The following is a 27,185-nucleotide window of genomic DNA, read 5'->3' on the forward strand; positions in this document are numbered from 1 at the left end:
AACCCCCATGTTTCCCTCTCAGGTGTTGAGGAGTGATGAAGGTGATGTGATGGCAGAGGTGGCAGGTAAAGAACTCTGGACCAATCAGAGCAGACTGTCTGCTGCACTTTGAACCAAGCAGAGGTGACAGGTCAGAGCACTAACAGGTAAGATTGTAGAATTCTGTTTCTGTTTTCTTAGAAAAATTGTCCATGTTATAACTTCATCATATTTTCAAAGTACTCCTATCGTGTTTGTGTTAAAAGTCACCTAATACAATATTTCGAAATGTATTATCTTTAAAAGCATATTTGAACGAAAGCCTCTTTTCAATTGCTTAGTTATGATGTATTGAGTGCAGAAAGCATAGGTGTTCCCAATAAGAATCAGAAAAACAAAAGTGTACCGTGCAGTCGCAAAATAAATATTGATTCTGTTGAATATGTTTTTCACATACACGTCACTCTGACTCTCTGCAGAATGGATTTTACCAACTGTACAGACGGTGTGTTTGCCACCAGCACCAGCACCAACACCAGCGGTTATGACTCAGACGAGACCGCCCCTACCAGTAAGATCCTGCTCACCATGACGCTGTCCGTCGTGGCCATCCTCACCACGCTCTTCAACTGCCTGGTGATCACGGCCATCGCAGTCACCCGCAAGCTGCACCATCCAGCCAACTACCTCATCTGCTCGCTGGCAGTGACCGACCTGCTGGTGGCCGTGCTGGTCATGCCCTTCAGCATCATCTACATCCAGAAACAGACCTGGGTCATGGGTCAGGTGGTGTGCACCATCTGGCTCAGTGTGGATATCACCTGTTGCACGTGCTCCATCCTCCATCTCGCTGCGATCGCCATTGACCGTTACAGGGCCATTACCGACGCGGTGGAGTACTCCCGCAAACGCACCGGCGCTCGGGCTGGGGCCATGGTCGCCGTGGTTTGGTTCTTGTCCATCCTCATCTCACTTCCACCTCTAGTGTGGCGATACTACAGTGGCGATGCCGAGCATGAGGACCAGTGCATCATCACCCACCATCACATGGCTTTCACCTTGTATGCCACCCTCGGAGCATTTTACATCCCCCTGCTGCTCATCCTCATCCTCTACTACAAAATCTACAGAGCTGCTCAGACCCTCTACATGCGCAGGGAGGCCAGTCGGGCAAGCCGACACTCGTGCATGACCAACGGGAGTATGATACCCTCGTCCTACCCGGCTGGGGACGGTGACAATGATGGGGGACCTCGGAGTCCGGAACCCGTTAGCCCCCCGGAAAAGTCTTACTCTGAACCCTCGACTGAGGAGCCTCCACGTGAACGGGTGCGGGTCTCAGTAAAGAATTTCAAGAGCAAAACACGCCGTCGCGAGTCTCACTATAGTGAGTCACGCCGGGGTCCGATTTACCAAGGACCACGGATCTCAGGGTCACGAGAGCGCAAAGCAGCATCCACACTGGGTTTGATATTGGGGGCCTTTGTCATCTGTTGGTTGCCATTTTTTGTCAAAGAGGTGATTGTCAACACATGCAGTTCTTGCAGCACTTCCATGGAGATGGCCGACTTCCTTACATGGTTGGGTTACCTCAACTCCCTGATCAATCCTCTCATCTACACCATATTTAATGAAGACTTCAAAAAAGCTTTCCAAAAAATGGTTAGGTGCAGCCATTACCTCTGATGGGTACGGTGATTGTACCTGCACACCATCATGCACTCATACAATAAGAGAGGGAGGGGGTGAGTTAATGGCTGGAGGTGAGAGAGCACTGATTGAATGTGTCTAATAATCTGAAAGACAAAATGACTTACACACGTGACACTTACACACACTTTGGCAGACACTTCAAAAGCCTAGATGGCAGGAGCTCAGCAGTTTCTCACTGAAGTCCAAGCGCTGCTATTAATAGAACAGACTGAGGTCTCCTGGATGCTAATTGGTGTGTGCTGGGACAGCGACATGCTGGTTTGTAGAAAATGGGCCGCCACTGACAGTTTTTAGGTCTCGGTTCTGGGCATTAATGATCAGCCCCATTTAAATGTCTGGGAATAGCTGACCATTATGTCTGATCCATCTAATGACCTCCTTCCGTTCAGTCCTCTCTGCTGGCTGAAATATAAAACATGTGTAAAATACCCACAGCATACCATGTTGTGTCCTTGTGGTTTTGACTTTTTTCAGGGTCTCTTCTCTGTCACAGTGATTTGACAGAAATATTTGAAGAATTTGCTACATATTCAGCTTTGCAAAACATTTCAACATCCTACATTCAATCAATCAACAGTGTAAATAAGTCAATAGATAAATCTATTGAGTAACTAAGCCGTGGCTTCCTTGTCTGGTAATGAAATAATTAATTTTCTAATCCTACAATGAAAGTATGTTACCCACCAAGTCCCAATAGTTGCTGATTTACTCCTTCTCCATTGTGTTGAAACTCATTCTTGACCTGAGACACAGTCCATGCTGTTGTTTATCCATAACAAACTTTCAGAAACACCAGAGGATCAATGTTGAACAGGCGAGTTGGAACTGTTGGCTGAAGAGTATCGGGTTCATGTGACTCTGCCACTGGTTTTGCACTCTGATTGGTTACTTCTGAAGACATTTTGCTGTTTGTTTCTCCAGGAACCATTACACCCCCCATCCCATCTCAGGCCGCCCCCGCCTCTCACCCACACCATCTCCAGCTTTGAGTTCATAAATATGACCAGAACCGCTGGTGGAGAAAATACTCGTTACATTACTCCCACTCACGTTCTTGTAATAGAACTACTATTTCTTCACTGCCTCCAAAGAGGTCAGGCACTCTGTGGATGGAGACGTGGGTGAGTCAAACATGAGCGTGGGTGTGTGGCAGGGGGATGAAACAGGGCGACGTGTCTGACAGTGATGTATGTATACACTTTCTCTCACGATCTGTCAACAATCAATAAACAGCCACACCTGACAGCCATATCCTGCTGATGTTGTCTTTGCAGTGAAACACCTGCTGTGACTTGATGATTGGGTAGAGTATTGTTTTATCTGTGTGTGTGTGTGTGTGAGTGTGTGGAGAGAGATAAGAACAAGAACCATAGAAAACTGTCTGATAATCTGTATGTGTAAATGAATGCTGATATGATATATTGTAATCCCATATCAATGTGAAAGACGCCCGGTGTGCTTTCCATAGTCTGATATGATAGCGCCCCACTGTGGCAAAGGCCAATACTACAGTTGCCACAATAAACTGCATCATTCTTCTTCACCTCTCCAGCAAAGAATAATAAATGAAGAAGTATGGTATTGTTCATGCAGCCTCATTATCCCAAATAAAACAGAGTAAAAAAGTAATAAACATGAATATGCACGTGTGCCCTTCTGTCTTTGTTACACCCATAAGGTCCTCCTGTATTTGTGTATATTTAATGGATAAAATGAAATATTACTGTGAATAACAGACACAACAATGTTTTCACTTTTTTTCAAGCATCAGTGTTAGGATTAATGATAATGGAGTCATTTGTCTCTTTGCATCCATCATAATAAGGCTAATTTTTCTGTGCTGACATCTGCTGAATACGGGGAAAGAATGGAATTGGATAATTATGCCATCAACACAGCAGTGTCCATTTTGTTTTGAAAAAATGGAAATTCATATTAAATTTGCACAGGACATTTACTTTCTTATCCTCAACTGGCTGCCCAGACAACATTCACACAGAAACGCTTTATATTTTTATTACAGCTTCTCTTGTTTCCTCTTTCCTTTCACCCAAAACATTTGTTACGTACAAGAGAGAAACAGGAAAGCTGAGCAGGACTGAGGATCTGGACAATCCAAGGTTACACAGTCAAACAGCTGTAATAAAACAGAACCCCAAACAGCTTTAATTCTCTTATTAAGGCATATGAATGGTTCAATTCCATTATAATTTTGTAAAATAGTAACTGATGAAGTTCCACTTAATTACGCTTTGTGGGACCTTTGTGAAGCATTCATTGTCTACGGGGAATTAACCACCAGCAACACAGTCACACAGTTCAGTAGAATTTAATGAGATTTAAGAGACAATTAAAACTCAATAACAACTTGGTTGCACCAACTGCTGCTACAATTTAGCCCATATGTGCAACAAGCTGATACTTAAGACTGGCAAAAGAAAAACATTAATTTTGGTTTCCCATATTTCTTGCACTTTATTTCAGTAGCTCATCAAAACTGCCTTACAGAGACTTATGATCAGATGTGTTAAGATTCTCCCCATTAGGTGCATTCAAAGACACTCTGACATGGTAATTACATATCATGAAGAAGACGGTGACATCCAACCTCCCAGGAGCCTAAAGTCAAACAGAAGAGACTGGCTGAGATGAATAAGAAGATATTCTTTATTAATACAGGAGGGGAAATTAGAGATGAGTGGCAGCCTGGATGGGCTGATATTGGCTTATCTTGCATTATTAGAGTTGAAGGTTAACTTATTACCCATAATAACCTTTGACATTTATTTTTTTTAAATTGAGCCATCGTTGTAATTGTAGCTTTAGGGACATTTACAGGTAGCAGGAAGTCATTTATCTCTTGTGTCAAAGTTGTTATTCGCCGGGTTGCCAGATTGGTGCAGTTTCAGCGTGTTTTTTTGGGGGGGTGTCTGTGTCTTTAAACCTGGCAGCTGTGGCTATGCGCCGGAGCCAGCAGCCAGTATGGCGGACAGTGAGAGCGATGTGGAGACAGAGGGACTGGAAGCAGCTCTGGATGCTCTGTGCAGCAGATACTGCAGAGATGAACGCTACCTGAGCAGCAAAGACTACTGCACTCAATTCTGTGAGGTATGATTAATCAGCGACCGTTCAAAATCAAGCGATCACTGTCACTATTTGAAGCCCAACACTGTTAGCCCCGCTAGCTGACATTAGCCACCACGCTAAATGTATCGTTGTCTAAAAACACTTGTTTCAGCTGTCTGAAGCGTTTCCCCCCGTAAACACAGTAAAGCGTATCTGGGATGCTGTTACTAATATTCTGCGACGTAAATTTGATAATTTATCATTTCACAGGCGCTCTTTTCTTTGAATATGCTAATGCTATTGCTACCCAGGCGGCTAGCCAGGCTAGTAAACTCCCATCAACGTTATTATGAGAGCTGCTCATCTGCTGGCACACCAACTTTCCCTGTAATGACACTACAACCTGCGTGGAAACGTAATATCACAGATAAACGTTATTTTGCGGAATAGAATAACAAATTACTCCCAAAATAATAACATTTAAGAGGGGAATTCTTATGTGCGCAACTATTCAAACCACTCACACCAGTCTGATATAAGATGAGCTCACATTAAGCTATAATTATACTCTGCCAGAAGTTATAATAGAGATAATCATCATGTAATTAAATACATTTAATGATAAGTAAATACAGACAATTGCTGTCAGGCCTTTGCTTAGTAGATGCCACTTGTTTGCATAAGCTTCATCGTCACCATGGGTCTGTTGCACTGTTTTGACAGGTGCTGTTGACATGAACAGAAATAGAAATAAGAGTAATGTTAAAGAGACAAAGTAAGCAAGATCAGTAGAAGATTGATGATCAGCTGGTGGCGTCTTCTTGCATCCATTTGAATGTGTCTGCTGTGTTGTTTTTGTTGTTGTGCAGCTGGTGGAAGAGTACACGGGGCAGTGGCAGGTTCCTCTCCCTCAGCTGAAGGTTCTGCGGACGGCGCTCAGCTGTTTCACCAAAGCCACGGCCGCTTTCCCCGACGACTGTCAGCACATGCGCTATGTCCTCAGCAGTCTGGCCCTGTAAGTAGAACAAAAGTTGGTCTAAAAACAGAACTAGAAGTAGTAAATTGCACTCATGGCAGTTATTTCGCAACTAACGTGTCTTTGTTGTCTTGCAGGAGCTTCTTCGAACTGATGCTGTTCTTCAGCAAAGAGGAATTTGTGGAGGAACCTCTGAAAGACATCCTGGACTGCTTTCAGGTGAGGAAAACCAGATGAGAAGTGCAAACAAAGACGGTTGATAGATTCCCAGTATAGTATCTGAACCTGTTTGACTATTAAATGTAGGAGTGCCAGTCTGAGCTGCTGAGGCACCGGAACGCCTACCTGCAGCAGGTGAAGCTCACCATCAAAGGAGGAGGCCCGTGGGAGAATCCAGTGTTACAGCGAATTCTGAGGGAGGCAGACCAGCCACCCAAAGATGGTACGATCCAAATAAACAAGAACAACAGCAGAGAACAGTATTCAGCATGACCTAGTTTTGTTACACATGTATGCTCCTTCATTACATGCATTTACCCTCTTGATTCCCTCCGATGCAGTGGATGAATACCTGAGCTCGGAGGTTCCGCTGTTCCTGGAGCTGCGCGTTCGTTACCTGCAGGCCTGCGAGCGAATGCAGGAGGCCATGGCTTTGTCTAAGAGCTGCCTGGAGAATCGCCAGGCCGGAAAGCATCTGTACTTCCATCAGGCCTACCTGACGTGCCTGTACAAGGCCTCCCTGCACGAAAGTCTTCATAAGGAGGTGAGAGATGGAGCAGTGGCCCCTCAAACGCCAGTGATGGAGGTGAATGGAACATATAATGTAAAGATATGTAAAAGGAATCTGATAAAACGGTTCTTTAATAATGTGAATTTTGAAAGAACTGTAACAAACTTGTAAATTAAATCAGCTTTCTCATAGTCTTGATATTTGGCAACTCAGTTTCCTTATGACACATATCCAAACACCTAATAAGGGTATACTGTGGTCTCTATCTTCCCTCTTTCATTGTGTCTTGGTCTGTAGATGGCAGAGATCGATGGGCGCGACGCGGTGGAGATCATCTGTAACACAGAGAGCGTGGAGAAAGACGAGCTCCTGCTGTCGCTGTGTAAAGCTTTCCTGACCCAGCAGCTTCACAACGGAGACATGTACTACATCTGGTCAGTATGAGCTTCACACTCCAGCGTGACAATCAAGCTGATGGCACCGTTTCATGTTTCATGTTGTGTTACTGACCCAGATTTTGCGGTTATAAATGATTTTATTTTCGTCGTGTAAACGTCTTAATCAGAGCAAGACGCCTCCTCGAGCGTTTCCTCAGAGGAACTCGCCTCCTACTGTCATTACACAACATGACACGCACACTCAGACAGCAGCCGAATCCCACTGATGTCAATTGAAATTGCACTAAAGACAAAAACTACCTACTCTACACCTTGTTGTAGTGTAATTGTCGGGCTCTGATCTGTCCTCTGGTGCTCGCCCTGCAGGGACCTGGTGTTCATCTGGAGCCGGCTCCACCTCAGGGCTCACCCCTGCAGTCAAGGCTTCCTGGCTGAATGTCGGCAGCTGGCCTCCTCTGCCTCAAACGTCAGAGCCATCTTCCCCTTCATCAAAGTGGTCACTACAGAGGTGGGGCTCCACACACACACACACACACACACACACACACACACACACACACACACACACACACACACACACATACACAGTAGGTTTGTTTTCATTTGGTGCATGTTGTATGTGTGTGTGTATGTTGGCCAGCTTGCCGGTGAAGGCATGCAGTTCTGCGTGGATCTGTGTGTTCGGGCGTTGCAGCTGTGTGACCTGCAGGCCGACCATGTGACCCGCTCGCTGGTTTGTAAAACCATCGCCTTCCTGCTGCCTCACGACCTGGAGATTTGCAGAGCCTGCGCCCTGCACGTCTTCTGCCACGAACGCAGCCTGGAGGCCTACCGGACCGTCTGCTCGCTGTACATGCATCCGGACCAGGAGCCTCATCTGCACAACAGCCCTGTACGAACCAGCGTGCGCTTTCATATTCTACAGGTAAGATGGGGAAGAAGAAGAGGAGCTGTGCCAATACACTTAAGAATCTATACTTTCATATCTATAGTTGTGAATGTTTGTTTTAATATAACATTCTTGGTCTTGATGTATTTCTTTCTTTTCTCAGATTCTGAAGCAGCACCTGTGTTTCGACCCCGAGTTTTGGAACCTGCTGACCCTGAGGACCCACTGTGTGGAGATGCTGAGTGACACGGTCATGAAGGACGCCGCGCTGAGTGAGATGAAAGAAGAAGAAGAAGAGACGGAGTCGAATGAAGAGCCGACGACAAACGACTGCATAAGTGACGCCGAGCCGAGCGTCTGTGCATGCCAGTGTGCTGATGAGCCCTGTGAGAACCCTGAGCCTCCAGAGGAAGAAGAACAGAATGCTGTCAAAGAAGAAGAAGAGACGAAGTCCGACCCCCCTAAGCCTCTACTGAAAACGAGGAAATGGAAGAGGAGACTGCGAAGGAGGAAACGAGCTAGTTCAGACGATGAGGCAGAGCTCCATGATGATCCAGAGTTTAAATACAACCTCAAATCAAGTTCTGCAGAAAACATCCCTATATACTCGCTCAGACGCAATCATGTTGACGTGGAAAACACTCCTTCTGTTAAGTTCCCTCTAAACCGCAAGAGGGAGTACTTGGCCAGATGCGTGAAGAACCAAATCCTTAAAAGAAAAGGCCAGAAGAAGAGGTGGCTGCAGGGTCTCCCCAAGCTGGAACAGGTGCCGGCGGTTATAGAGACCAAGGTCCGATTAAAGGGGAAGAGACGAGGACGGAAGCCCATCTCACTGCTGGAACTGTCTTTCCCTGAAAATGAGATACGGCTGGCGGGGGAGGTACTCGGGTTTGGGTCGGACGTTGGTGCGGAAGACAGGCAGGAGGAGACAGAAGCAGGGCCTCACCTGGATCGTGAAACGGAACAAGAGCCAGAGGAGAGCGAGGACGTAGACGATGCTGGAGAAGGAGAAGGAGGAGAAGAACAAACCGAAGAGGAATCGGACTCGGAGCAGGTTGCAGGTGTCGTCTCTGCGACTGAAGCCGATCCAGAGCTCGACGGTTCAGCCTTACAGTTACTGGACTGTCCTATAGAACTGTTCCACAGCTACTCTCTCAAGTCCAGAAAGACCGATGCCAGCAAACAGGAAGCTTCTGCACCGGATGAGCTCAACGGCGACGCACAGCTGGAGCACCAACCCACAACCAAAGTTTCAGGCACTGAGGTCAGTTTTCTTCCGTTATTATCAGCTCAAAATCAGGAACCATAGAAGTATGTTCTGCTTTTTAGATGTATTCTGAGGAAACATTTAGCTTTATTTGTACAGTAATTCAACACCAAAACAGAGAAACATAATAATTACTTTGCTTGTGCCCCATATGGAGTAAGAACTAATAGATTTGGGAGCTCTTACGATGAAAATGTGCATAATAATAATAATAATGAAACTAAGTCATTTAAGTGCTTATTTGGATGTGTTCTTAATGCTGATACCCATTTAAACCTTAAGTGCTGTTCTGTTGCGCTTGTGTGTCTCCAGGTGAAAACTAAGAAAACATGGAAGGAGCGAATGCTGCGTACGCAACAATACGCCCACTTGAAGTACCATTGCAAGTTTTGTCGCAAGGACTACAGAGGGTTGAACGTTATGAGGCATGTCCTCTCCCACCTGAAGTTGAAGAAACTGAGGTGTATCCTCTGCGGAAAGCACTTTAAACATCTGCCTTTTGCCAGAAAGCATGTGATGGAGCACCTCGGTGAGATGTGCAAGCAGACGTCGAGCGGTAAGGATCTTTGCTCTCAGGAGGCTCCGGCTGCAAATGGAACGGTGGATCTGGTGGAAAATGATGACGGCAGACACGAGGGTGAAGATGAGCCGCCGACTCCTGAGGGAGACGTTGCGAAACCCAAATCTGCAGGCAGAGTGAAGTTGTCCAAACTGGGGAGGGAGGCGAGGATCATCCGGAACCTCCGCACGCTCATCAAGAAGACGTCTGCCGTTTACAAAAAGTGCAAGAACCCTGACACTAACATACGCAAGAAGCTGGACTTCAAGGACGAGCAGGTGGTCATCAAAGACGACCTGGTGATCGTGAGAGGTCCACTTGTGCACGAGGAGGCGGCAGGAGAAGGGAAAGAAGAGGCGACAAAGGAGGAGAAGGAGGAAGCGACAAAGGAGGAGAAGGAGGAAGCGGCAGAAGAGGAGAAGGATGAAGCTACAGGACAGAAGGAGGATGAAGATGCAGGAGAGGGGAAGGATGAAGCGGCAGGAGAGGAGACGGAGGAAGCAGCGGAAGATACTAAGGAGAGAAAGGAGGAAGCTGCAGGAGAAAATGGATGCGGTGTGGACTTCACGTACCACTTGTGTCCCTCAGAGACCTGTGACAGAGTGTTCTTGAAGATCAGCTCCACCCTGACCAGACACGCCATCAGGTGCCATATGGAAGAAGACAAGGTGCTGGAGAAGACTTTTGTTTGGGCCAAGCACAAGTGCACCCTCTGCTTCAGGTAAGACATGATGATGATGACCAGCACCAAGACCAGCAGTGTCCTGGATCAGTGCTTCTCAAACCCTGAGTCCCTGAGTGTCAGATAGACGTTATGTCACAAAAAAGCAAATTGTACCACCTTCATTATACATTCTACTGCAGTTAAATCTCTTGCTAATGTCAGTGAAACTCTCTTCTCTCCCTCATCAGGTCCATTCAGTTCCTCCAGCATTATAAGGACCACATGAGACTTCATAATGGACCTCTGCAACACTTCTGCTACCACCTGGAGTGCGACCAGCGCTTCTCCACCCGTCCGGAACTAAAAGACCACCTCAGGGCCCACCAACCCCTCAGACCCCAGTGCACCTTCACAGACTGCGAGAAGCTCTTCTCAGGCTTTGCCGCTCTCTACGATCACGAATGGAGACACTACATCCCCGTACCTCAGAGGGACGAGATGGAGTTGGGACAGAACAGGCAGAAGCTACTGCAGCAGCAGCAGCGGCAGGAGAGTCCCGAAGCTCCATGGAAACAAAGGGTGAAGGTGGAGGAGCTTTGGCTGCAGAGTAAAAAAGAGCCCAGTCATAAAAGCCACCAAGTGGATCTCAGCAACACGATGAAGAGTCAAGAGCAGCCGTGTGAATTAGGTTCCTCAGTCAGCAGTCGAGATCCGTTGAGATCAGACGCGTGTTCAGAGACGGCAGGCTTGGGTAACAGTGTAACCCCCGTTAACGGCTATGAGGAGGGCAGGAAAGGCCAAGAATTAGGGGAGAGCTCCACATCCCAGACTAATGCCGCAAGCAAGAAGGCCCGAAGGAAATCGCCCATCCTGGTGGACCAGCTCAACGTCAGAGAATTCGCCGAATCCTCCACTTTAGCCGAGGGGATCCAGAAGACTCTGGGAGAGCCGCACATCACCGAGCACAAAACCTTCAAGCCCGAAGATCCGTCGTACGCCACCTTCGTCAAAGCTCCCTTCATCCGCCCGCCGCCCTCCACCTACCTGGACGAGTCGGTGCTGTCCATGCGCAAGAGAGGCTCCACCGGACAAGCGCCCAAGACGTACTGCAGCTGGAAGAGAGTGAAGGCGCCCGAGCCGCAGAAGGAGCATAAGGGGCAAGACGCCGTCCCCGAGCACAAGATCAGGCACCGCTGCAACAAATGCCTCTCCTCCTTCAGCACCGCGGCAGAACTACAGAAGCACCAGACACTCAACACCTGCTCGGCTCTGTTCGGCTTTGATTCAGATGATGAAAGTGAGTGCAACCCCCGAGACAAAAGCAATTACTGTGTGTATTCTGAAGCGCCTGATAATCACTGTCCTCTTTTTATCCGTAGGTTAGTAGAGCGAAGAGGAGCCTGGACCGGACGTTTGTCTCCTGCCGGCTCGGCTCGGGACGAACCGGACGGATAACAGCTCCCGGTGGACGTTTCTCCACGCATGACACTGGAACGCTTCATCCTCACACCAGATCCTGCACTAAATCTCATACGCAGACATCAGCCACAGAATCTACATATCAAACAAACGGTCAAATGAAGGATTCTTCTCTTGGGATGAATTAAGAACGAATCCGACCACCAAATCAAGACTTCTGAACCCATTTCAGTGTAAAACATAATCATGTGAGAGGTAGACAAAACAGGAATAATGCTGTTGATTTCTTGATTATTTTTGAATTCTCCCATTTTGAAACGATATCATGAACAGTGAAAGCAACAGAAACATCTTAAGAAACCTCAAAGGAGCGACGTCCCGGAATGGAAACCAGATGTGTGCTGGAGATGAGGAAATCTCCACGGAACCACTGTTGGATTCAACTCCTCAGGTAACGTGCCGATGTGTGTGTTAGTAGAGAACACACAGCAAGGGGAACAGATATCTCCGGACATGATCACACACACACAAACACTCAGATATTTGCTTCTCCAGATCATGCGTGTGTCTACTGTGTGGAGCGTTCAGTCGTTTGCACTGCAGCATAAAAGAATGAAGCTTTTGAGCAGAAGAGGAGACGAATCTGCACCACTTTAATCACTATGACGTCATACATAATGAGAGAAATCCTTCTGGAAAGCCGTCCTCCTGTCGCGGCGTAGCTCCAAAACTCAACCACTAAGACTTTGACATATTTCCATATTTCTTGTTTCTGTCTTTTTGTTTTTTGTCCCAGTTTGACCCGTTGACATTTAGCATGGACTACATGCTGCTGTGGGTCAGAGACTGAAGCCTTAATCAAGCTGTTAAAGTGTGTAGCACTTTCCTTTATGACTCTACTAAAAACAAACACTTACATATCTAACACGGTCTAATTCACTGGTGTAGAGAAGCAGCCATGTTGTGTAGTCTAGTGTACTCTAGACTGCGGCCGTTCAAAAGCCATACCAAAAATGATCTCATTGGCCTGCGGCCGATGTTGGCACAGCGGCTTCGAAAATGATCCTGTAGACTAAAGCGTCGGTCCTCCTCGAGCTTTTCTTGCTCCCCTGAGTGGACACAGCGCCCCCTACAGCCTTTAAACTCCTCTGCTTAATAGTGCTGCACAACACTACGAACCCTACGTCAAATCAGTGAAAGAAAGTAGAGTTCCCATGGCTTCAGCATATGAGACATGCATGAACCGTGTTTTGACATTGAGACTTTCGGGCAGTGATGGACACACACACACACAACCCAACCCAACCCAACCCTCCTCCTCAACAGTGTTTCACTTTGGTCTTCCAGATGAATCCTGCAGGGTCATGAGTCAGTGATGTTAGATATCAGCGCCGGTTCTCTCCTCTTCCATAGTCTTCATGGTTAGAATCTCACATGTTACTGATAATAAGTATTCCCAGCTGTAGGCTCACGTCTGTGTGTGTGTGCCGGTTCTGCACTGGGGAACCGTGTTTGTCTTCTGCTGATGGGTTTGAGACCCTGCATGTCGCAAGCTGCTGTTAGTCACAGTAGCTGCGACCCAATTATCTGCAAAATGTAAATCTGCCTTCATTCTTCAGCAATATGACACTGAGCAGCACACAAGGTGTTCAGACGTCATCCGTGCCAGCATGGAGTCACATTAGAGGCTTTGACATGTAGATGGAAGAAAACACTAGAAAGTATTCCACTATTTCATGGACATGATTCATTACTTTTGCTAGTTCTTCATTTTTACTGGATTTGTAACATGACCAAGTACAGTATTTAAGTTTTTTTTAGAAGTTGTCATGTAAATACATCAGTTTCAATGTGTTCTATAATGAGACTGTGCACTGAAACAGGCTTATTTATATGTATAAATGTGAATAGACTGGATTTGTACTGGTAATGATTTTTCCTCTATTTTTCTTAAAGAAAAACTGCTCAAATTTGTTTTGAATAAACAAATGAAATTCACATCCATGAGGAAAGTTTTACAGGCTGATTTTGCGACGACGACACAATGAGAGAGACGACACCGGGTTCAGTATATATATATAGATTTAATTTAGCTCAGCATTGCATATTGATCACTGGCAAACATATTGCTTTGTTTTCCTGATACATGTGAGGTAATTTTAGCAACAAACAGGGAACATTAAAAAGAAAGTTAAAATTGTAATCGAGCTACAAGAATCAAATCCACATTAGTTCCATCCTGTCATATTTCTTCCTATGATATTTATTTCACGTTTCCAGTTTTACTCACACAAACCTGTCACTGAGTTTATCTGATTCAGCAGGTCTGACCTCTGACGTGACAGGCAGAGAGGACAGCAGAGCAGTGAGACAGCAGGACAGGTCTGTCCACCGTCACAAGCAGCTGAAGCCGTTCCATTTCCGTTTCCAGTCTCGAGTTAAGCTTTTGGTACTTGTAGCTTCTAAGTGAAAGACTCCAAAGAGTGAGAGTTGTTGTAAAGATGCAAACGGGGCTGTTCAGTACAGCAGCATGCAGTGTTCAGTACAGAGCATCCATTACTGTTCCCAAACCTTTTCTTTTGCACCTGAGATATGAACATATTTCATTGTGGGAACAGGAAGCCTCTTTCCTAAAACGCTTCACAAGTTTAACGCCGCCTGCTCGCTGTAGTTAACACGCCGCTATAACAGGGTGTCTGCATATCTGAGGTCAAACATTGAAAAATAATGTCAACGTTAAATCAGCCTGCGTGAGCAAACAGATGCACAAAACGCTGCTGTCGTCGTTTAAACTGCCGCGTTTTGTCATTGTGACTTGTGTGCATCTGGGCTACATAATAAAAAACATCGCGGCGTGTAATCGGTCGTTGCAGACACCCTGAAATAAATAAACTGGACTAACAATGCACGATAAACCCGCTGGATGTTTGTGTAAAATGGGTCTCGGCAGCATTCAGAGTTGGTGATAAACATGCAAAGTGTCTGCGTGCATCCCAAAGGGCTACAGCTTCCATAAATATTTCATCCCCACCCCCCTCCCACCCAATATATTTACAATTTCTCTACTAAATCTGTGCTGAAACACAGAGGTAGCACTTAAAAATGTCAAGAGGAAGACTGATCAGAGAGGACGGACAGACGGACGGGCTGGGAGCGTTGCATTTGTCTCTGCTTCCCTTCATACAGACTTTTAATATGGCTCGTCGAAGGAAGACAACTGCTGTGTTTGGTTCGCCCCCCCCCCCCCCCTGGTGTGAAGGTACGTCACGCCGTCGTCACGTGGGTTTGGAATATTGCACAAACACACGCACACACATGGTGGGAATCAAGTTATCAATTGAATCTGGAGGATTCTGTTTCTAGCTTCACTGTTTTGCATATGGAACAATGGCTGATGGAGAAAACGTCAAGGCTCCGTCTGTCTGTGATGAAACTGAACGAGTAAATGATCATCATGGGTGAAAACGTGACCTCACCAAAGAGAATAAGACTGAAATCTATTGTTCGTACAGACTCGCCATGGTTAGCACTTCCAACTCGTATACATAAGTCAACAAGACTGTCCTATGAGGGAGAACGATGACGTCACGGTGTGTGTTTGCGCCTCTGGCCTGTGTGTGTAACATGATCAGAGTTCTTATTATCTTTCTGGGAGATGCAAAGCATGATTAGCTCCTCTGTGTGTCTTCCATTGTTGGTTATGGCCCAGAGACAGTATACAAAGTCACATTTGCATAAAAGCATTTGTCTGGTTGAGCCGCAGCGTACTGTGCGTGTGCGTGTGTGCGTGTGTGTGTGTGTGTGTGTGTGTGTGTGTGTGTGGGTATATGTGTGTATGCCACTCCTTCCTTCAGTGCAACAGAACTTGAGAGCGTGAAGGAAGAGACTGAGTGCACCTGGATGTTTGCCTGTGTGTGTGTGTGTGTGTGTGTTTTCAGTGGCTGCTGTTGGAGCTCCAGTCATAAGGGAGGAAGGTGACTTTGGTCTTCCCGCCTGATATGACACTCTGCAGGCTGTTCTTCTTTGGAGAGTCACCCATGTGCTCCAGCACCCACGTCAGCAGCTGCAGGAGACACAAAACAACACCCGTTACATTTACTGCCTTCATACTGTGAAGCTCAGTGAGCCTTCACAGCCTCCTGAGCTCTCTGCTCTCTAATGATCTGCTGCCCTCTGCTGCTCAGCCAGAAGTCCTGTTTCTGCTCCTGCCTGATTCTATGCTGCTGATGGGGAAGCGAAGGAGGTTTAGTGTGTATTTGGAGAAGGATACAGTCAGTTATGTTTGACAGGGGAGAGATGAGGACATTGCAAAGTTGTTAGCTGTTTATGGAGAAGCTGAAGTGGAGCAGTTTGAATGAGACATGAAACAGACGCACCTTCTCGTCAGTCCCTCCGAAATCGGCCTTGTACCACTTGAATATCTGACTGAGCCGCACTTCTCTTTTCCCAGAATCCACCGTGCAGGCGTCGTCGTTCTCCAGGAAGGCCTCGGCCGCCGTGCGTAGCTGGCCGTCGATGTCCTGACGGAGGAAAGCAGAGTGAAACTAACCACACCAACAAACACTGTGTGTGTGCTGAGTCGGTGTAGGAAGTAATGTTTCTCTGTCTTACCTGTGGCGTGTACATTTTGATGGGTGGGCAGCCCTTTGCACCACAGTTCAAGGCAAAATGAATGAGGGGCTCAGCATCAGGAAGGGCCATCTGGCGGACAAGAAGAAAACAATATCTGTGGTGAACCGTCGGCAACTGAGAGAGAGAGAGAGAGAGAGAGAGAGGGAGAGAGAGAGACACAGACAAGTCGCTGTGATCGAGCGGAAGTTCAGTACCTGCAGCCGTGGGTCCGATTTGGAGAAAGGCCTCCGAAGCTGCGCGACGCCTTTTCTGTTCCCCCTCAGGACACCGTTCTCGATGTCCTGCAGCGTGAACACCTCTCCTCCAATCAGGTAGCTCACGTAGTTAAAGAACTACGACGTGAGAAAGAGAGAGAACGAGTAGTTAGCATGTAAACGTGAAGATGAAAGAAAACAGAGGTGCATCGTGGATCACATCTCTTGTTGTTGCTCTTACTCTGTATCTCTGCCACATGTTGGTGGGGGCCCCCATGCGCAGGTACCCGTGGATGACCAAGGCGTTGTAGATGTTGATGAAGAAGGCCAGCTTCTCCTCGCGGCTCAGTGACAGCAGCTCCACCCTCTGCAGCTGGATGGCGAGGTCGCAGTAACCCTGGAACACAGGATCCGCCGACATGCCCTCGTAGTCCACAGACTGCGGGAACCAGGAGAACAACACAACGTGACCCGCCTGCTCATTACTTCCATTATAAATCTAGCGGACGAGGACGTTACCTTGCCGTCGGTGGAGAGATGCTGGGAGAACAGCTTCAGGATCATGTCCCTCAGAAGCAGAGAGAGGTCGGCAGCTGAGACGGAAACACACAGATTGTTCACGGGGTAATAAACCAACATGGGGCTGTTCAGCGTGTTAGTGAGCCTCTAGAGTGCTGCAGATTAATACAGCGATGCAGAGCTGCCAGCGTCCCGCCACCAGAAGGAAAAGCAACGAGCAAACACAGAACACACGGTTCAGAAACAGGGCTTGAATAATAAACATCACCACTTCCTCGAATAGAAGTGAGAAATAGGACTTTTGGGAAGGATTTCTGCCTTTAATGACATCATCCAATCACATGGCTGTCAGCCTGATGTATCAGTCAAGCCCAACGTCTCCGCAAACCAAAGCTCACAGGGCCACAGACGAGCCGCCTACGAGGACCAAACCACCGCTGCAGAGGACAGATTAGGGGACATGGACGGATTCCAGACACATGGAACCTGAAAGCTGCACGTGTGAGTGTGTGTGTGTTGGGTTCCTCCACCCCCCCTACCCTGGATGGGGATGCACGCCGCGGTCTGTCCCGTGTTGAGAGCTGAGTGAGGGTCATGCTCCAGCAGCCTGTACAGAGTGTCTCCAGTGTCTGTCCCCTCTCCAAAATGTCCATCCTGTCGTCCACAGACCATGACCATGAACTTCTTCTGCAACAAGGCCTGCCCAGTGCCACAGGCCTCGGCCCTGGCTGGCACACACACAGGGGCGTCACAACTTTGACTTTGCTGGAATGAAGGACACTGTGTTGTTGGACTAAGCTGACCTGATGTGGCTGAGCCTTACTTACCTATCCCCTTCTGTTTGAGCAGCCAGTCAACCAACTCATCACCTGAGAAGCTCTGTTTGTACCGAGTCAGCCCTCTCCTGTTACAGCCAATCACACTGCAATGTTTGAAGTCCTCTACCAGGTTGGCCAACTCATCCTTCTCACACTCAAACTCTGCCAGGACAGACACACACACACACAGACAGATGCTTCATTTATCTCCAGCTTTGTCTTCAGTCTCAGTCCTTGCCTGGTAAATCGAGACACACTGAACCATCTTCACTTCTAGAGAAAAGTCACCACACAAAACCTACAGCCTGCAAACCGCCTCACATTCTAAAGTCTGTAATTATAACTTATGTCTTCTGTCTTATGTCTTCTGTCTTGTGTCTTCTGTCTTGTGCCTGGTTCTGATATTCCTCCTGCTGACTTTCTCTCACTCTGATGGGGGTTTGATTACTCAGCGGGGAGCCATAGTGATGAAGTGTGAAGAGGATGTATGCTGCTGAGCTCATCCACCGTATCAAGTGTCCAAAGTATCACCAATCCTAGCATTAGTGACAAGACACCAGTGCTGACAGGTACACACACACACACACACACACACACACACACACACACACACACACACACACACACACACACACACACACACACACACACACACACACACACACACACACACACACACACACACACACATTTGTTCTAGCAAACATGTCCACATACGCCCGCCCTATTACATAACGGCTTCCCGTTCTTGGCTCAGCTTTAACTAAACATGACTTTGGTCGAACCGGCTCGACTGACTCTGGCTCTTTAACTTGCTGTGAGGAGAGAAAAGAGTGGCAGAGTCATTCCAGAGCAAACCAAACCTAAACAAGGACAGAAAGGACGACACAACAACATGTGCAACCCCCCCATGTGTAAAGGTAATTAACTCCTCGAGGGTTCATCTGGAGCAAAACAGTCTCAAATCCCTCACCTCCGTCTCCCTCCTCCACTGTGTCCCCTGCCTGCTTCTCCTCCGGCAGAGGTGGAGCGTCTGCTGGAAGAGGCTCTTCCTTCACCACACTGACCAACCTCTGAAGCTCCTCTGGAGACTGAGGGGACACAATAATCCCATTAATAATGTCCAGCATCCCTCTTTGTAATGCACAAGGGAGAATCATATGTACATTGTTGTTGTTGTTTATGAGCTGCTAGTGTGATTTTCTGCTCATTGTTCTCCTTTTGTTCTCACCAGTTTCTGCAGGTCGTCATTGCCGCCGACGTGAACGTTGTTGAAAAAGATCTGAGGCACTGTGCTGCGTCCCGTCAGCTCCTTCACCCGGGCCCTCAGCTCCGGATGCCTTCCTATGTCCACCTCACATACCTGAACACCCAGTTGGCTCAGGGTAGCCTTGGCCTGCAGACAGTGCGGGCAGCCCTGGATGGAGTATACTGTGACCCGGCCCTGAGCGCTGCCTTCTGATTCCTCCATCTACAGCACTGCAAACACAAGAGAGCAGACTTATTGATCTTCACCTATCCAGGACAGGGTGAGTGAAATTTGTGATTCCTGCTTACAGCAGGGCCGTAGCTACAAATCATGGGACCCCTGTGCCCCCAAATAGAAATGTAGCTCACATTGTGTTGACTGACAACTTTGCTTTGGAACCACTTTTCAAGGGGAGAGGGAACTTATGGATTGGAACCTTTGAGCTGTTTTCGATTGAGTGGCCTTGTTATATAACCAGGAAAGCTTCATATTCTGATATATTTTTTCATATATATACTGCATTTTATTTATTCAAATATCTTACATTTTCCGGGCCCCACTCCACCTTTGGGCCCCTAGCATCATCATCCCCTGTCATCTCTATAGCTACAGCCCTGCCTGTGAGCTGCACGCAACCTGACTGAGGTGGTTTGTTTAGAGCATCTCAGGGGAAAGTGATGGTAGTGGTGTGAGTATGTGTGTGTGAGTGAGTGTGTGTAGCGCATCGCTGCAGTAATTCACTTTCACATACAGAACATCTGAGGCCAGTGGAGAGACTGGAGCCAGCTGTCTTGCCTCTCTATCTTCCAGAGAGGTGATTATGAAGAGCTGAGGAAGTCTTTTTGGCTGCTTTAGTAAATCCTTTCTGCTTTGGCAGGAGCCTCCAGCTCCATTCTGTACATATGATGAGCTGAAATCAGGCCAGCTGTGAAGTGAACCTCAACTATGTGGAAGAACCATTATGTTGTGTGAAGTTTGCCAATGACTAACCTCTTCCTCATTCAACGTGACAAAGCATTCAGTCAGTCAGTCAACAGTCCTGAGTTTATGAAGGCACAGGGTCAATACACACCCACACACACGCACTGCTTCAGTTTGGAAGATAAGGGGCAAAATTCAAGGTTCAGCTCTGATTTTAAACTGCATGCAGTGAATTACTTGTGTCATGTTACACCCAATTTACCCCAAGAATGAATACTACATTTCTAAAAAATGTGCACTTTTGGTTGACACTGTGTTGGAGATCCTATAATACAAATCTATAGCAGTTTATAAGGCCAAAGTGTAACACAGGATTACACACTACAACACTCAAATAAAACAACAACAACACTTACAGTGGATCAAAAACTAACTGTGGCTCAAACTCCCCACTGAGCTGAAACAACAAACACTCAACCTTATCAGCTTCACATAGGATTTACTGCTATTACAAGGAAGTAGTGCTGGTTTACATTGGACCGTGAAGGCAACACACTTCACTTCATAATTACAGTATTACAATGACAGACTGTCAAAACATGTTATTACTTGACAGTTCAAGCATGCAATTACTTTTAAAAGTTGACATTTTGCCAGAATAAAATACTGCTGTTTTAACCGAATTAGAGAATAACTCTAATACTCTAATATTTCCGAACATACATTTTGTTGACATTAAGTGAAATACATTGTCCTCTACAAGACGAACAACATTAAATTATATATTTTTTAACATATTGTTACTGTTGTGGACAGAAACGCGACCAGAGAACTAACGGGAATAACACAATAATCAAATTACTGCAATTTATAACCGTCACAGTCACAATGTTAGCGTGGATTTCCATTAAAAGCATTCAATCTATAAACAGCTGAGACATGAACTAGTATTGTAACGTTTACTGACTCCAGATGAAAATAATCCCGTACAGTTACCTGTTATTGATCCCCTGCTCGAATTCGGTTCTGTATTAAATATCGCATCGACGAACCTCTTAATCTTGTTTATTAAAAAACATCATTGATAATAATAGCGTTAGATATAACAGCTGCACTTTATAGTTGCAGTGGACATCAGTGCGCATGCTAACCATGGCTACTGGAGCTATCTTGTTTTATGATGCCTTCACGGATTCGTGTGAATCTCATGATCGAGTGAAATTACCCCATTCAACACTCACCGTCTCTGTAATCACATTACAGTCATTTTATACTATATGATCGAAGATTTGTTTTTTTAATGGGTTTCGAAATCGCAAAACATGACCCACACACTGCATCTTGTCAAGCAACCAATGAATACCGCTTAAATGTGAATTAGGAGATGATACCTAGTTAAATGTGCATCTCCGGGAAACTGAAACTTTCTAATACTGGAAGATAATCAAGACATTACCCTGAGGTTTCTGTGAAGTCTCGAGCTTTGAACATTATATCTCTTATCAGTAATTTTGAGTAAATTACCAGTGCTGAGTTTTGTAATATCCCACACTTCCTGAAGGCAGAATCTCTGCTGGTAGACTAGGCAGAGTGAGCGGAACTGTTTCTCCTCTGGTATTTGCTCCCGCACGGACAGTTTTGTCCTATGACTCTTAATGGCGGAAAAGAGGCGGATATTTGTGTTTAGTTTTTGAAGATGTCAGGATTGTCACAGACTGAGCGCGATGGATGTAAAAAGATATTAAAAATGATGTCAAAAAGTGACATATTTTCACTCGCCGACACGGTCACGAATAAGATGATAGTAGTGGAAAACACGAGAGGTATGAAATCTGTCAGTCTCTCTCTCTCTCTCTCTCTCTCTCTCTCTCTCTCTCTCTCTCTATCTGTATCTCTCTCTCTGGCTATCTTTCTGTGTGTGTGTGTGTGTGTGTGTGTGTGTGTGTGTGTGTGTGTGTGTGTGTGTGTGTGTGTGTGTGTGTGTGTGTGTGTGTGTGTGTGTGTGTGTTTTATTAGTTTGGTTATTTGGTTTCGGTTTTTTCTTTCTTGTGAGGTCGTTCTATTGACTTAATGATGTCATCCCGCTGTCTCATCTGTTGCAAAAGAGGCCATCGGGGCCATTCTGTCATACAGTAAAGATGCCGAAGAGCTGCTGAAAAGGAAGAAGGTTCAGCGTGAGCTCATCTTTAGGTACCTGGCCTCAGAGAGGGTGGTGGTGTCCCCCAACATCGAGAAACACCAGCTGGTACAGAGGACGCTGGAGCTCTGGGCACCTGCTCGCGTGCATATAGAGGTACATACAGAGGGTCATATAGAAGTGCATATACAGGTCCATGTAGAGGCACATAGAGGTGCGTAATGTTCATACGCAGTGAATGAATTCATACATAAACGTCCAGATATGTAATTCTATTTGTGCATTTCTGTGTGTGCTTGATCATGAGAGTCATTGATGTGCAGGATCAGAAAAAAGACGTATTTGGTCAGAAAAAGGAACTATTTCAATAAGTTCCTTGTTTTGTTTGTTGTTTACTTGTTGTTTACTCGTCCTCTTATTGGTAACTGCTGTGTACTCTAACTGAGAGTCAGCTGTTGCACGACAACAACTGACACCTTGCTCGTCCACATTATTCCTAAAGACATATTTATTAACATAACCATCGTCGCGGATCACATGAACATGCTCACATATTAAACTAAGCTGTGTCAGTCTTGGTCACACAGGACATTAAACACCAACTTTATTTTCATTGATGAAGTCACTCACGTGTTTAGAGAGTTTAGAGAACTGCTGGAATTGGGTTGTTGTAATCCTGGAGGCTAAAACATCTACAGAGGAGATAAATGACTTCATTCCTCAGAGGCTCAGACTTGTGGAGATAATGATGGAATAATGACAGACTCTGATGATAACGTTTGATTATTGAAGCTTCCTGTTGAAAACTTTTTAGGTACACAGAAAAGGCCACCGTAGCATTTCAGAGACAGCCATCCTAACAATAGTGTTATGATCAGTCCTCACAGGTCACAGTCAGCCAAAGCTGTGGAGGAGGAGACGGGGCGAGTCGAGGTGAGGCGTCAACAAAGTTGGAAGCTGGTTTTGACCCGCTGGCGCTCGGCCAGCAGTTCTGCCGCTGGTTCTTCCAGCTGCTCAACAGCCACAATCCCACCCTGGCCGTTGAGCCACAGGACTGGGGGCCGCAGCACTTCTGGCCAGATGCCAAACTACGCCTGGTCTCCTGGTAATAACACGACACATCTGTCACATCTGTATGAGTGGGATCTTGTTTGAAACTCTCACAGAACATGAACATGCCTCTTCTCCTCAGCGCCACAGGTCAACAGACGGAGGAGTTCCTGGGCGCTGAGCTGGTCAGTCTCCGTCTCCTGGCTCTGACCAAGGAGGAGCGTCTCCTCCTCAGCCCCAACCTGGATCCCCGCGGCCTGCGGGCCCTGGCCTCGCCGCACGGCCCTGTGCTGGTGGGCGTGGCCGGGACCATCCACAGAGACGACGCCTGCCTGGGCATCTACGAGGCAATATTCGGCCTCATCCGCTCCCCGGTGGACAACACCTGGAAGATCAAGTTCGTCAACCTGAAGATCAAACGGCCGGATGCTTTGGGGGGGTCAGAGGTCACCGCGCCCAACTTGACCTACGACTCCAGTGAACTGCAGCTGCTCTGCAGATGAATATAGAACATTTATGACATTGATGGTGAGACTTTGATCTAACTGACCTGAGCTTTATTTATTGTAAGCACTTTAAACACAACAACATTGATCCACAGTGCTTTAGCCTTTAGGATAACGTGTCTCAAGCTGCGGTGTGTGAGTTATGCAGGTCAGAGTTTACAGGGAGGCGGGCAGCGTTACAATCAGATACACACAAAGACACGACGGGATGGTTTTCTTTCTATGCTTCAAAACCTATTTTAGTAGTTTGTGCCTTCTCTATGATATGCAAATATGGACTTTATGTAAATTGATGTGAATATGTGACACACCAAATACAAATTACTTCTACTGACTCTGACTAACAGGAAGTCATTGACAAGTCAAGTTAGAACACGAGAAGAGAAAACAATGAAGATATTTTTAAAATGGAATGTGAGAAGTTTGATTTCCTGTTTTCATATCATTACTGGTTTTGTTTACGTAGATTGAAGTGGCAGCGACTCGGTGCAGACGTGTAGTTTCCTGTTTATCTGCTGAGAAATCGAAATGAGGGCAAGACAGAGTTGAAGAGGCAGGAAGTGGGAAGGCGATGAAGCTGATTGTGAAGTTTGTGATTCTTCTACATTTAGTTTACAGTATGAATTTGTTTGGCGGGCCACATTTCCACATCTGTCTCCCTTTGAAACAGACTGAGGTGATGTCACAGGTGGCTCACCTTCATCACCTTCACTGGCTGGTGTCAGGGAGGAACATGTCAGATGTCAGACGTGCTGATATGATGAATGGAAGAGCAACATCAGGATTTTGCATTCAGCCGTAAAGACCAAAGCATTCTGTCTCCTCACAGCAGGGGGGCAGCACTCACTGTGTGCAGTCGGGGGCGGGGGGGGGGGGGGGGGGTTACCTCATCTGCTCCACGGCTCAGGTCAGGGCTGATGAGGTTAACAGGCCGCCGTCAGCACATTCTCTCCTCCTCCCTCGGCGTCATCTAACTCACGTTTCAGTCCCGGTCTTCGCACGTTTCCGTACATATACCGTCCCGTCACTCACTATCATATTCACAAGCTGCTAAAGTTGACAGCCAGCGAGCGGCGCGATGGCCCCCGCTGCTCTATTGATTCCCCTCTGTCATGCTGTGTTAGTGGGGCCATATGCATTCAGGCTTTGGCGGGGGGGGGGCGGAGGGGCGGTGCGACTCTGTGGCTTTGGTGGGAAATGTTACATGTGGGAAATTATTCTTGGCGAGGCCTTCAAAGCGCTCCGGAATAGTTAATATCTGTGACTGCGTGGGTCAGGGCTGCCTCGGCCCTCTGAGCCTCGACGGAGCCATAGTTGTGGTGAAGGGGTTGGGGGAGAACGGGGGGAGGAGGGGGGCAGCCATTGATCTCAGCCCGTTTCACCTCTCAGAAAGAATAATAACAAGCTGCTGGCCTTCTGTCTTTATGGCACTTGGCTTCTCCGCGTTTTTAATAAGCGGTTTGCAGCTCTGACGCACGCGGCTGCAGAAAATATGGCTGCAGTGGCGTCTGATGATAGTTTTTGACTCCACAGAGCTTTTTTCTTCCCCCCTTTTCTCTTCTAATAGGAAAGTGTGTTTCTCATAAGGGGACACGCTAAAACTCACATCCATAGCTCTTTGAAACAGCCGATGGGAAGTACCTAAAGGAAATGTCACCCCCTCTCTCTCTCACACACACACACACACACACAGAGTGATTGGATGTTACTGTTGTAAATTTGGTTTAATCCAAGGAACTGCCTCATTAGTTATCATAGATTGCTTTATTAAACGCTTCACGCTGAAGTCATTTCTCACTCTTTGACAGTCTTGACGGCTGTACAGACTCACTAATGCCACACACTGATTTCCTAAACGCTCTTTTTAAGAGTGTGAGCTGTTCTCAAAGTGGGCGGCCAAGGACATCTGCAGGGGTCATTCCAGGGAAATCAACAGGTCCCTAAGAAGAAGAAGAAGAAGAAGGGACAGAGTTTGTTTCACTCAACAGGAACAGTTAAGTTGAGAATCAAAGTATAGGAATGAATGTAGATTTGGTTCAATACTCTTAGAAACAAAATATGTTGCAAATGAACTCCTTAATTACAACTTAAATGTGTTCTCTAAGGCTTAAATCTAACCAAATGTCTTAATAACTGATGATTGTGACTTTAATATGAATAAGATGCACTTAATCACTTTGTTAATTAACTTTTTCTTGTAGTTGTGTACGCTTAAGTCCATAAGGTCTTTAACCTCATGACAGCAGGGGGCCAGTAGGGGGCAGACAAGCTCCATCAGAGAGGAGGAGGAAGAGGAAGAGGAGGAGGCGGCCTTTTGATCTGTGTCCATCAGACGAAGCACAAATCCTTTTAACGCCATTACAGCAGGAAACTCATCAGCGTCTAAGAGCAGCCCGACTGTTACAAGCTTGTATCTCTCAGGCCCGACACCGGAGGAGGAGCAGTAAATCTCACAGTCTGAGTCGTCCTCCATTAAAGTCACGGTGCTCTAAGAAGACGCGTGTTAAGACTATTGACTTCTTTAGGCACGGAGAGTCTTTCAGCGGGTATTGGAGACTGTGTGTGTGTGTGTTAATCGACGTTTGTGAGGGCTTGAAGGCAGCGCACAGTCCCGACAATAAAAAGAGGCAGAGGATTTATGAAGGAGGAAGAGGAGAGTCGATGGACGGGTGATGATCCGTCTGCAGCTGAGTAGAGACGTTAGAGGAGGATTCAATTAAAGTTTGGAATGAGAGAGTTTAGGTCTCGTGCCCTTCAACCCGTCAGTGTTTCATAAAGTGCTCGCCCAGAGACGACCACAAAGAGAGAGGAAGAGGAGGAAGGAGGGGATGACGCCAACGTTTGGCATCAGGCGTTTGGTGTTTAAATCTACTTCTCTGCAGTTCTCCGGGCTGCTCTTCATCCGCTACTGACACGCTGTTTCATCAGACTAACAGGACCAGATAAGGGGGTTAATTGTTGCCTGATGTTGTGACAGCGGACTCGTGTTTGTTTGACCTCACAGGGCGTTTTCCTCCTCGGCCTCCCGTGTGACTCGTCCCGAGCTGACGTCGCACCGCAAATTGGTTTGGACCGGACCAGACCAAGCTGTCCCGAGTCTCCCCCCCCCGTCAAGTCCTCTCCGGGCCCTTGGCGGTGTATTCTTACACACGCGTCATTATCTCTTAGGGTACACAGAGGAAACGCGAGACCGCCGCAGCAGGAACAAACGGCATCCCAGGCAAAAACGGAGCGGAGTGCTGCTGAGTGAAAAGATCCCGGGATGTGACACTCTCACTTAACGTCAATTAAAGGGAAACAACAAGCGAAGGCAGCTGGGTCCAATATGTTTGATCTTATGAAAGCAAAGATGTAAACATGAGGGGGGAAACATGCTGAGATACAAGCGGCCAGGAATGTTCAATCAGGAGAACATGGACACAGGAACAGAATGGAATGGGCCCCCCTCACATTGAGACGTCTTTGAGCTGAGCTAGGACACCGTGTCCCCTCGCTTCCC

General features: G+C 46.8%; 4 protein-coding genes across 5 annotated transcripts; 3 read left to right on the top strand and 1 right to left on the bottom strand.

The window, feature by feature from the left end:
* The first annotated feature begins 459 nt into the window (after positions 1–459).
* Positions 460–1,665, top strand: htr1fa (5-hydroxytryptamine (serotonin) receptor 1Fa). The gene has a single exon (XM_076162008.1). The coding sequence runs from the start codon at positions 460–462 to the stop codon at positions 1,663–1,665; it is 1,206 nt and encodes a 401-aa protein (XP_076018123.1).
* A 2,717-nt stretch (positions 1,666–4,382) lies between these two features.
* On the top strand, positions 4,383–12,756 carry znf654 (zinc finger protein 654). Of its 2 annotated transcripts, none has more exons than XM_076162026.1 (12): positions 4,383–4,800; positions 5,628–5,773; positions 5,872–5,953; positions 6,041–6,176; positions 6,295–6,539; positions 6,762–6,898; positions 7,229–7,370; positions 7,503–7,787; positions 7,915–9,015; positions 9,331–10,298; positions 10,490–11,538; positions 11,621–12,756. In XM_076162026.1, the coding sequence occupies exons 1-12, from the start codon at positions 4,675–4,677 to the stop codon at positions 11,623–11,625; spliced, it is 4,422 nt and encodes a 1,473-aa protein (XP_076018141.1). In that variant the 5' UTR covers positions 4,383–4,674; the 3' UTR covers positions 11,626–12,756. The 2 variants fall into 2 exon arrangements, with proteins under 2 accessions (XP_076018141.1, XP_076018142.1); XM_076162027.1 differs by having other exon boundaries at positions 6,295–6,497.
* Positions 12,757–14,120: 1,364 nt separating this feature from the next.
* On the bottom strand, positions 14,121–21,188 carry LOC143009926 (uncharacterized). Its single transcript, XM_076162029.1, has 11 exons — positions 20,990–21,188; positions 19,055–19,302; positions 18,797–18,914; positions 17,833–17,985; positions 17,545–17,733; positions 17,006–17,079; positions 16,728–16,925; positions 16,487–16,624; positions 16,272–16,361; positions 16,037–16,180; positions 14,121–15,723 (listed from the first exon to the last, which is right to left on the bottom strand). The coding sequence occupies exons 2-11, from the start codon at positions 19,292–19,294 to the stop codon at positions 15,595–15,597; spliced, it is 1,473 nt and encodes a 490-aa protein (XP_076018144.1). The 5' UTR covers positions 19,295–19,302; positions 20,990–21,188; the 3' UTR covers positions 14,121–15,594.
* Positions 21,189–21,297: 109 nt separating this feature from the next.
* Positions 21,298–25,028, top strand: cunh3orf38 (chromosome unknown C3orf38 homolog). The gene is made up of 4 exons (XM_076162028.1): positions 21,298–21,816; positions 22,099–22,286; positions 23,009–23,235; positions 23,323–25,028. Exons 1-4 carry the CDS (start codon positions 21,690–21,692, stop codon positions 23,681–23,683), a joined length of 903 nt encoding a protein of 300 aa, XP_076018143.1. The 5' UTR covers positions 21,298–21,689; the 3' UTR covers positions 23,684–25,028.
* Positions 25,029–27,185: the final 2,157 nt, after the last annotated feature.

The sequence above is a fragment of the Genypterus blacodes genome, unplaced genomic scaffold (genome assembly GCF_046128005.1).
Source record: "Genypterus blacodes isolate CSIRO-AG114 ecotype Tasmania unplaced genomic scaffold, CSIRO-AGI_Gbla_v1 ptg000118l_1, whole genome shotgun sequence".
In the NCBI taxonomy this organism is placed as follows: Eukaryota; Metazoa; Chordata; class Actinopteri; order Ophidiiformes; family Ophidiidae; genus Genypterus; species Genypterus blacodes.